General features: G+C 39.8%; 2 protein-coding genes across 5 annotated transcripts; one reads left to right on the forward strand and one right to left on the reverse strand.

The window, feature by feature from the left end:
- Positions 1–313: 313 nt before the first annotated feature.
- On the forward strand, positions 314–3,030 carry LOC131131459 (uncharacterized). The gene is made up of 2 exons (XM_058076178.1): positions 314–433; positions 1,398–3,030. The coding sequence occupies exons 1-2, from the start codon at positions 314–316 to the stop codon at positions 2,571–2,573; spliced, it is 1,296 nt and encodes a 431-aa protein (XP_057932161.1). The 3' UTR covers positions 2,574–3,030.
- Positions 1,191–10,830, reverse strand: lrrc56 (leucine rich repeat containing 56). 4 transcript variants are annotated; one of them, XM_058075848.1, is made up of 12 exons: positions 10,535–10,830; positions 9,282–9,369; positions 9,149–9,209; positions 8,937–9,033; positions 8,780–8,821; positions 8,624–8,680; positions 6,780–6,948; positions 6,506–6,709; positions 6,297–6,364; positions 6,043–6,185; positions 5,100–5,269; positions 1,191–4,990 (listed from the first exon to the last, which is right to left on the reverse strand). In XM_058075848.1, exons 1-12 carry the CDS (start codon positions 10,691–10,693, stop codon positions 4,656–4,658), a joined length of 1,593 nt encoding a protein of 530 aa, XP_057931831.1. In that variant the 5' UTR covers positions 10,694–10,830; the 3' UTR covers positions 1,191–4,655. The 4 variants fall into 4 exon arrangements, with proteins under 4 accessions (XP_057931831.1, XP_057931832.1, XP_057931830.1 ...); XM_058075849.1 differs by lacking the exon at positions 10,535–10,830 and adding an exon at positions 9,722–10,131 and having other exon boundaries at positions 1,193–4,990; positions 8,624–8,821; XM_058075847.1 differs by lacking the exon at positions 10,535–10,830 and adding an exon at positions 9,484–9,677 and having other exon boundaries at positions 1,193–4,990; positions 8,624–8,821.
- Positions 10,831–11,082: the final 252 nt, after the last annotated feature.

Genomic DNA, 11,082 nt, shown 5'->3' on the forward strand with positions numbered 1-11,082 from the left:
TACTAAAGGACTACTTTGGTTGAATTCCAAGCATGTTGGGAGGCTGATTATGTAATAGGCCAAAACCTAAATCGCTAATAACTCAACTTTCATTCGATCTGCACAAAACAGCACAAACATAGCACCAAAAAACTGAGACTATTGGTTGGTTATTGTATTGTCTACCCATTTCATACTTCAGATACAAACCTGAAAGTACCATGAACTGTCCAGCCACAAAAACTACTCCATCCATAGGCAAATTAAATGCGATGGTTGGTAGAAGCTGAATATGAAAAACAACCCACATTATGTAAGAACTTGTCATGGCTGAATGGCGATGAGCCAACACACGTTCACGCACTCCATGCATTCCTTTACCAGACATGTTAACGTGGACGGAGTGGAAAGTGGCTCTCAAGGATTTAAATCCAGCTTCATGTTTTTGGATCAGGTAATACGGATATCAACACGATATTTCCAATCATCTTACCAAACACAGCACAGCTAGTTTTATTTCGAAGGATTACCTGACATCACATGGCTTTGATGATGTCAGAATGTGAGCTCGTGTTGTTGCAATACAAATGATATCACAGCCATGATGCAATCAAATCATGGCATACTAGAAAAATTCCGCGAGTGTTCAATTGAGTGTGTATCCATATACTTCATATACTCCGTATACTCCATATAGAATCTAGAAGAACTTTGCCTCAATGACATTTCCCTCAAAAAGAAGAGACAGCCAATCATGTCACAGGTTAGGTTAGATTATTTTTTTCATGATCATTTTTTTAAAGCATTATTTGGATGTATGAAAAATAAATGTGTTAATATGCATCCATCTTGCCAAACTTTGTTATCAACTTATGGTCTGTGAAAGATTATGTCATTGAGAGCTGCAGCAGTTAATTAATTAATCTACAATTATTTTGGTATTTGATTAATCGTTTAATTAAAAATTGGAAATATCCTCTCAAATGTGAATATGTTTTATTATAGGCGGTTATTTGGATGTATGGAAATAAATTGGAAATATGCATCCATCTGGCCAAACTTTGTTATCAACTTATGGTCTGTGAAAGATTATGTCATTGAGAGCTGCAGCAGTTAATTGATTAATCTACAATTATTTTGGTATTTGATTAATCGTTTAATTTTAAAATGGAAATATCCTCTCAAATGTGAATATGTGTTAAGTTCCTTAGTCATCCATGAAAGCAGACCAAAATCTTGACACCCCTAGTATAAGTACAGTACAGGATTACTACAAATCAAACAACTTGTATTGCTATTTTTTTTCTTGTTAAGCAAATGCTGACAGATTTATTTCACTGCCCAGAGCAGTCGTGTATGATTGAATTGAAATTGAATATGCAAGATGAGACATTGATGTATTTTCTTTTGTTTTCAAGGTTGAAAAGACAACCCTGGAGTATACCCCCAGTCACAAGAAAATCTGCTTACTACTCTCTAAGAATACTCGAAAAACTTTGCAAGGTTTTCTTCAATCCATCTCTGTCGGCTTTGAGGAAACCAAACTCAGTTGCCGCCCATCCCGGCAGAGTGTCTGCCGATTGAACTGCACTCCTAACAACAACAACCCGACTAGGCAACCTGCATTGCAACCGGTCTCATTGACCCCTGATATAGCCCAAATTGCACATAACTCCCAAGAAAAGAGCACGCATCCACCAAGGGCGGCGACTCAGAAGAGTACTACTCGAGGGTATAGGACATATCAACAAAGTATCCGCCCATCAATACACAGGCCTCCCAAACACACACAGCGATCTTTTCCACAAGCGACCTCCATTGGACCGAAAATAACCAAACTGGATGTTAGGCCCCATCTGCGGAGTATCCCCACACAGGCCTACAAGAATGCAAGAGGCGCTCAACAAGTTGTCTTTCAAACCATTTCATTGGACTTTCAGAAAACTAAACCGAAACTACCTCTCCATAAGCAAAGCACCAGCCCGTCAAGGATACACACACAGAAAACGAACAAGGAGTGTATTTCATTTGAGAAGAGCATCCGTTCGCTAATCCATGACGATAGACATACTACCCAAGATATTCCAAAACCCAAAGCCTTTGTCTCTCAGTCCAGGCCCCATCAGCAGAAGAAAGCCAATCCGGAATCCAGACACAATCAACAGAGTATACGTCCACCACTCCGCAAGGATGCTAGACACAATCATCAAGAACTCTCCAAGGGCATTCAGATAACCCGACTGGATTGTTCCAGTAGGCAAAGTATCCGTCCAATCCACAGGCATGATAGAGACACTCGGCAAGCGATTGTCCAACCCATCACCTTGATCTCTGATATAATACAACAACGCAGTAACACCCATCAGCACGGTGCCCACCGACCAATCGACAAACATGCTAATCAAGACACTGAAGCCATCTCCATGGGTCTTCAGATCAATGAAATTATATACAGCACCGTCCCAAAGCATACTCGTGAATTGGGAAGTCATTTAACCCAAATAGAATATAATCCCAATCAAATGCGCAAGAGACACACTCAGGCAGCTGACCCACAACCGATTTCAACGTGTCTTCAGATAACTCCGCTCTAGTGTGGAGGCGAGACTTTCCAAAACAGTCCAATTCAGAAAACCCAACCAAATTGGGTTACCTCTGCCTCCGTCACAGCAGCATCATCGCTATCATTCTGGAACACCTCCTTGGTGCTGGGGATACCGACACTGGCAACACATTCTTAGACTTGTAGTTTCACATGAAGGATTGGTACTACAGTGGACTTAACTCAAGTCAGAGGTGACCTGTCTGAGATGTTTTCACACCTCTGTTGCAGATCAAATTGGATTTTCCTTCTTCATATAAGCAAGGATCGAGTAAAGATAGAACAAGACTTCTGCAGGTTGCCTGAATTTCAACAATGAACTGATTTTAAAAAAGTTTGCTGTACCTGGGGTCAAAGGTCCAGTGAGTAAAAACCAAATAGTGACAACTCCTGGACTGCTTGACCTGTCATTTGAAATATTTAGTATTTTATTGGTGATACTATATAAGTTGCACCTGATGAGAGTCTAAAGTGAGGTGAAATAAAATGTACAGTGTCTCAAAATGGCTAATGAGTTTTAACTCTTGCAACTAGACCTTTATTTCTAATTTTTCACTATGTACGTACTGTACATGCTTAAAATGTACTCTTGTTCTACAGGATGTGGACCATTTGATTGTTTTTTCAGTTATCCCCGGTTTGATTATGCCATCGTAAATGTCATGAACGGTCGGGTACAAGAACTTCCATGAGATCTTGTGGATTTCTCACATCGCCACTTCAGGAAGTCCATGTAAACTTTTAGGGTATCAGTGTTAATCAGCAACAGTTGCTCAGTACAGTTTGTTTGCTTTTTAATTTGAAGAATTTGTGTATCCGGGGCTACACGGTGGTCGAGTGGTTAGCACGCAGACCTCACAGCTCGACCCTCGTGAGGATAAGCGGGAGAAAATAAATGAATTTGTGTATCTAAGCCATAGTAGGCGGCAATGGGAAGGTCTTTCAGGGGAGCTAAGAACCAACCTCATTGTCACTGCTCCTCTGCTCTTACCAGTTCACCAATAGCTGTTTACTTAGCACAGTTGCCTGCCGGATTTTCCTTGTCTGCCAAGAGAAGAATGCATGTTTACTCTGAACACAACATGAGATTATTTGTGTGCCACTGGGATCATATGAAAAGTCTGAAATGAGCTTGTTAGGGTCTCTTAATGTGAAGTTTTGGGTGCCTGTATCCTAGAAATTAAGATGTCATAGGTATATGGTCTCCCAATGGATCTCCCATTGTAGGTGATGGGACAGATAAAGAGTCAAAAACCCCGATGGACAACACAACATCAAGAAATTGTAGCTCATCTTGGAGCCTAAAGTACTAAAACTCACTTGAAAACCTTCATTTTTTTTTTTTTGAGGGGCTCAGAATTCCTGACGTCACTTCTACGCACAAGCCAAGCACTTACACTAATTTTCTTTAATAACACAAGCACAGGCTTGCATGACGAACAAACCACTAACAGTTAAAATGTCATATGCATGTTTTCAAACATGATCTTTCTTATCTAGGTGCACCTGTGGGTACGCTGACCTCAAACAAGCAGACAGTGAGACTTAAAATATAGTATAACATTTAACAACCCTAACCCTAATAGCCTGAATGAGGTTTATTGTATAATTTACCTACAAACACATTGGATTTTCTGTCTCAACTTTGAAGTTTTAACCCTGATTGTGCTTTCATGTCATTATGGCGCGCTCTGTTTTCTGTGCAATGTTTAGATATAGTGCCCTCATGTGGTATAATAAGGATATCACAGCATGAGTCGCCATTATGGAAGATGAACCACATCTAAACCAAGCTTATATTTACCTTGCACTTCATCTTAAACGAAATATTTCACATAAGTAAATGGATTAGATAGAACACAAAGATAAAATTCAATATTTCAAGCAACATGGATATTTAAATATAATGTTAAGACTAGTCAAAATGATTTGTCCGTCTTGCCAACAACATTAAGTATACCATTACACCCTGAGTATGATTCTGTACATTGTATTAGTACTTAACTTTAAACTTACGACTCTCAGTTTAAACGGAATAATGCAACTGAATAATGCATGAATCCTTCATCCATCCTCACAGGCCACTGATTTTACATGTGTGGGCGATGCGTGCAGGTGAAAGCGGTTGAAGCTTTTTCATCCTCGTCACCTGCTGGATGCTCTTGGTTGGCAGGTCTGTGCGTGCAGTTGTTGTAACCTTTACAATGTTGTGACCTTCATCGGATGGGTGAAGAATGTGTACTGAATCGGCCTGGTTAATTCGAATCCTCTGTGCACGGATTCCTGTGGGCCTCTTATTACCGGTGGCTGGTTTGGAATTTAGGAGCTTAGGAGGAGGGCGGGGGCAATGTGTGATGTCAGAGGACGAGGAAAGATGATCCGCATCATGTCGTGTAGGTTTAAGATGGTCTGAAAAATATATTTAAAAAAAAACCACAGATATTTGAAACACTTGGTATTACGTTATTAAAGTTGTTACATGTACTTTAAAGTGTATGTTCAATTAGAGTGCATTTACCTGTAGAAATGGGCTTAAAAGATGAATCAGTGCTGGTGTCTATAGTGTCATCACTGCTCACACTATCAAAACCTTCGCCTTCATCATCACAGTCGTCATCATCGTCCTCGTTCCCATGCTGAACAACCAGTACTTGTGGCAACCTGTCATTCTGTATTTCTTCCAGACGCCTGGAAGACAAAGTATTAGCATTTGTGTGCAGGGAAAGGAAGTTAATATAACACAAGACACATTTAAATTACACATTATTTATAAATTATACATTTTGCACTGGTTCCATAAAGGTAAATGTGATGCTAAAAACGTTCATTCATCCATTTCAATTATCAACTACATGCAGTTCGAACATCACTCCCTCACTCTAGCACGTTTTTTTTTTTTAAATAATGAATAAATGGCCGCCGTTTCATGGTTGACTATGGAGAATTATTCTTAAAAAAATATTGACAAGTTATATGGTGTTGTATATTACATTACACACTGCATGGACTGAGTCATGGCATGTCCGACGTGACATAGTGAAAAAAGTTCTCCTCCCACTCTGTGTGGAAGTGGTAAATTTCTGTTTCAATTATTATCCACAAATGTGTTTTGTGTCTGAAACTGATTAACTGGATGCATATAATATCCTTTGGAAGAAATTGGCTTTGGTTTTCGTACATTTGGATTTCGTTTGACCTATTGGAATGAATTAATAATGAATTTACTAATTAATTAATTAATTTTCAGCCTCCCTGCTACTTTTGAAATGACCAAGTACCAAAACATCTACCTTCTATTTACTATGATTATAAATATGAGTATTCATGTACGTTATCCATGTTCATGAGGGGTGCAAACAAACATTATTAATATACAAAAATTTAAAATGACAATACAGCCGAAGTCAAGGCAACATATTCAAAATTTTCCAATTCATCATGAAAAACGTCAAGTCTTGTACCTGCTATGTTTGTCCCTCCAAGCTCTAAGTTCAGCAAAAACATCAGAAGATTGTTTCCCATCACGGTCTTCCGGGTCATACATGTGTTCAGGTACATGGATGGTCAAGTTCCGAGGGGTAAAAGTTGAAACACATGGTGCTGTCTGTGAGGAAAACAAGTACATACAGTATGTGTTCGTAGACTGTAACAAGACAGTTGACTAGATCATTAAAGTGTCTAATTTGATGAAAAATGTCCATATTTCGTTACCTACTCTTAACTTCTCACGTCTTGCTCGTAAAGCCTTGACAGGGTTTCCACAGAACAGGATCTTGCCAGCTCCTGTTCAGATCGGCAGAATAAAATGATACACATTTCTGTTTATTTGCTTTATGACTCAGCATTTGTTATTATAAGGCAATATTAACTACAATGGGACAAAGAATAGCAGATGTTATTAAAGGTAACCAAAAGGATATTCACCGTGTGTTAGAACGCTGCTGTCCGCTTCCACTTCAGCAAAGTCTGAATCTGCAGAACCGGGTGTGGACACAGGAGACCCAGATGAGGTTGCTGTCAGGGGCCTGGAGGTAGTAGTGCTTGCTGATGAGAGGGACCGGATGCTGGAGGTAGGGCGCCTGGCAGAACTGAGTCGGCTGTATGGACGGGCACCGTTTTCTGCATCCTCTGCATAGACAAAAGTACTGAAGCGAAACCACGCTGTACAGTTGGGTCTACAACGTAAACGTATACGTACTTTCTTCTGTCGCTGCTGGATAATAGTCCCTGATGCAGTTTCGCAGGATGGACCAGTCTTCCCACATGGTGTCGCTAAAGCCTGGCCTTCCATGCTCCACTCTTGCATTGTCAAGGTAATGCAGCTGCGGGACCAACTCCCTCACTGACTCCCAATAGTTATAGTCAGTCTGACAGCAGGAGAAAGAGTGATTAATTAAAGAGTGATTAATGCGACAAAAAGTGTTGACATGGAAGAACAGGAGAAAACAACTATGAATCAGCTGGATAAAAAAATATCTGTCCAACTCTTTTATATTGCGGTACTTGAAAAATAGAAAAACTGCAAGGGTGAAAGAAAAACAGATGAAGAAAATAATGTTTAGCCGAGAGGAAGTGAGCAGCTGTGTGTGTTTGTTTGCTGGAAAAAAAGAGTTTGGCAAACCCCAAAACCTCTCAGTCGTTACAAAGAGCAAGCCTAATGCATATTCAGCTCAGCCTCTCCCTTCATTGCCCCAGTTTCCTAATTAATTCTCTGCTGGTGAGCATAAATAAACTCTTAGAGTGGCCCCAAAAACTTCCCACTCTGTTGTAAATCAGCAGTGGAATCCATGCCTCTTATGTCGATACACTAAAAGGTGATTAAAGATATTAAAGAGACACTCTTAGCATGCTACTTTAAATTAACAATGCATGTGTACAAGACTGTCAGGTTTTGGTTGCTTTACTTACATCCATAATAAATTACTAAAATATTCCAAGTATGCTAATTTTGCAAGACTCGGGCAACGTTATTGGAATTAAATGGCTGCCACCTGCTCATAAATTATTGCTATAGACCCATGGGAGCTAAAAGCAACGCTAATTTTAAGCTTTTCCAGTTTCTCCAAATCCTTCCTGGTCTCGATCTAACAATACTCAAACTTTTTACTCCTTTTGTACAGTGTCACAAAATTAAAATGTGAGAAAAGCTGTCTTGCAAGAACAGAACAGCCAGTAAATTACATCGCTACTATGAGTGATAATACTGTACATTATGATCCAGAAGTGGGAGTGTATGGGGCAGAATTGGAATCGCACTTTAACTGCTGTAGGCATACTTTGAACCTTGCAAATCAACATGGCTGTTCTATCCCATCAGCATTGAACATCTTTGGCGCAGTGTTTAATCTAAGCAGAAGCTGTAGTAATTCTACTTTTGATCAAAATGACTTAAGATTTGTCAGATCAAAACACATAGATGTTCAGACTTAATCTGCCTAAGTTATTAAAAAGTACTGTGGCGACCATGACAGGGCCCTGTGATGACTCAATAACAGAATCATGGAATTGGCCAACATAAGAGCAGCTACAGACAATTACCCGCACAGAAAACTTTTTAGATTTTGCAGAATCTGCGCCTATTCCAGCTGTATTTCCTTGGATTTGTGCTTTTCTTGCTGGGACTCACCAAATACAATAACTTCGACCTGAGCTTGTTTCATAAACAGAGCAGCAGAGCTTAGAGGAGGGCTGAGAGCTTATCTGGCTTACAGACATGCCCATATAAGGAAGTCCGCTCCTCTGTGACATCATAAAGGACCGGTTTTACCACGCCTCTTGAAACTGAGCGTTTTGAGTCATCCAAACTTCTTCCAGGGCTCACTTCTAAATGTGCAAACCTCATGGTTTAAAATGAGAATACAACATTCTAACTGCATTTATGGGTCAGAAAAGTAAAAAAAGCATAATAGGTCCCCTTTAATGTTAAAATCGACTCTCGTTCTCGTGGACCCAAATCTCACGCATAATCACCTTACTCAAAGAAGGAAAGAGAAAGAGACGAATTGTATTATAGATAAACTTTAAAAAATTAAATGTACCTACCTGTGTAGCCATGGGGTTTGGTCGCACACACACAGGGTTTCCTTCCAGTGTGAGGGTCTGTAGTTTACCACACAACCCAAGATATTGAATCTGTACAAGGTCATCCACATCATTTCCTTCTAGATCTAACACTTGCAGGTTCTCCAGCATGCCAACCTGACTCAGGTCGGAGACTTTGTTAAAGGCCAAGTACAGTTCCTGAACAGCATAAAAGAAAATGATACAGTGCATCGAAGAGACGACGAGGAAAAGATGTTCTGAGACACATTTTAAATTAAACAATGAAAGTCAATTCATAATCGATTAACGCTACCCTAAGAGAGGCGAGAGATGAAATCCCATCTAGGTCTTGTAGGCAGCAACAAGACATCCACAGCACCTGCAGTTGTGTTAGGGTGGTTCCCAGATCTCTAGAGACAAAATGAACTCCAAAATCTTAGTGTTGCATTGCATTCTTAGCGTTGGTCTTATTTAATCTATAATGGAGCAGCTATATTTAGAATGTAGGAAAAAAAATTTACTCACCGTACTGACATGATCACACTATTGTTCATGTTGAGCAACACCAGCCTGGGCAAAGAAATACCTTAAAAAAATGTCACATAAGTTATTTGACTGTGGTGTTACACAGTATACCCAGTTGTGCTATGTAGCTCACCAAAGTTACACAGGCTGGTTTCTTGAGTGTTCACACAGATTTCCAGCGAGGTCACCTGAGTGAGATCTTTTGTTCCACACAGCAATTCCTTTGAATGGCAGAAAATAATGAAAACACTGCACAGCATCTACAATAGCTATACAAACGGCCACTTTTGGTGGCAAGATTCATACTGTGGATCTGTCTACGGGATTTAACTAACCAAATGGGGTTTTCTCAAGTAAAAATCACTGACTTTGCACATTTCCTGATCAAGTGAGGCTGCTCCGTGCATGCTTGTCAGTTATGTTCGTCAGCACGTTGTCAATAACAAATAATAACGTTGCAGAAACATTGATTATCCACCATGACCTTCTCCGACCTGTGAAATGTCTTTAATTAATGTTGCTAATCAGAAAATAAAATACATAGAAATGCTATACGAGAAGCACTTGCACTACCGCTGCGTTCTGAAGGAGTCTGCTGGAAGGTGCTTGTCACTGCCGTTGAATGACTGAATTGGACAGCCAAGATGGAGGATTATATATCCAAGCTTTGGACTTTGCCAACAAAGTATCAATACTTTTCCTGGAGAACTTCATGTATAGATAAAAGGTAACACAAATGTTCCCATTAAAGAATATATCAATGGGACTGAGACTTTTTAAAACAATTTGACGTTTTTTTTGACACGTTACTGCTTCTAACTACTCCATCTTTTCGAGCTCGAGACTGCTGGAACCGGAAGTGACGTCACATGAAACCTAGCAATAGCCTACAATACTGAAAACGTCAGCTTTGTTCATAGGGCCAATTTTGAACCGAAAAGTAAGCCCCCTGTGCTTTATATAACATATACCACGATATGTAGATAAAAGGTAACACAAATATTCCCATTAAGAATATATGAATGGGACTGAGACTTTTTTTTTAACAATTTGACGTTTTTTTGACACGTTACTGCTTCCAGCGAGATAAATGCATCTTTTCGAGCTCGAGACTGCTGGAACCGGAAGTGGCGTCACGTGAAACCTAGCAATAGCCTACAATACTGAAACGTCAGTTTTGTTCATAGGGCCAATTTTTAAACAAAAAATAAGTCCCTGTGCTTTATATAACATATACCACGACAAAAAAAACTGTATTTATCTATGTATATATTGCAGTGAGATTGCAATACCAGTTCACTTTAAAAAAGAAAATGCTGCGCACATAAAATATCTTTCTTAAACGTTTGAAGGCAAATATAAATAGCTGTATTGGCCACGACTTACCAAGTTCTCCTCGGAGAGACAAAACTGAACTGTTGGTTCAGCCTCTTCCCGGACGCTACTGGCAGGCTCTGGGTTGATGGGGCCGAATTCATCCATCTCATTTACCCGCACCCGACCAGAACCGGGCCGAACATCCCGTTTTACAGATGTACGATCCATGAAATTACTGCCTTACAAAAACGCGTTTCGACTTGTTCCAGAGACTTTTCGCTTTGCCTTGTAAATAAGGCAAAGAGCCATGTTTTCAATACTACGAACGGTCCATGCTGCGGTCAAATGTTTGCTTGACAACTGCAGCCAACTTCCTGGATACAGCAAGGGCGGGGTCTGAGTGCATTTTGGGAAATGTAGTTGTCTTGTACCAAACGGCCGCGAGTTTATAAATTACGAATTCACACACTTAGAAATGTAGCAGTCGCCTCGCTATTGGCGGATAAAATGTTGTTTTTGGCAGTGGTTGAACATTTTTTTAGTTTTTTTTAAAGGAATTTAGGTTTTGTTGAGCTGCATCATAAGCACAAAGTATGTTCAGCCACTTTTACTGTATA

The sequence above is a fragment of the Doryrhamphus excisus genome, chromosome 6 (assembly GCF_030265055.1).
Source record: "Doryrhamphus excisus isolate RoL2022-K1 chromosome 6, RoL_Dexc_1.0, whole genome shotgun sequence".
Classification (NCBI taxonomy): Eukaryota; Metazoa; Chordata; class Actinopteri; order Syngnathiformes; family Syngnathidae; genus Doryrhamphus; species Doryrhamphus excisus.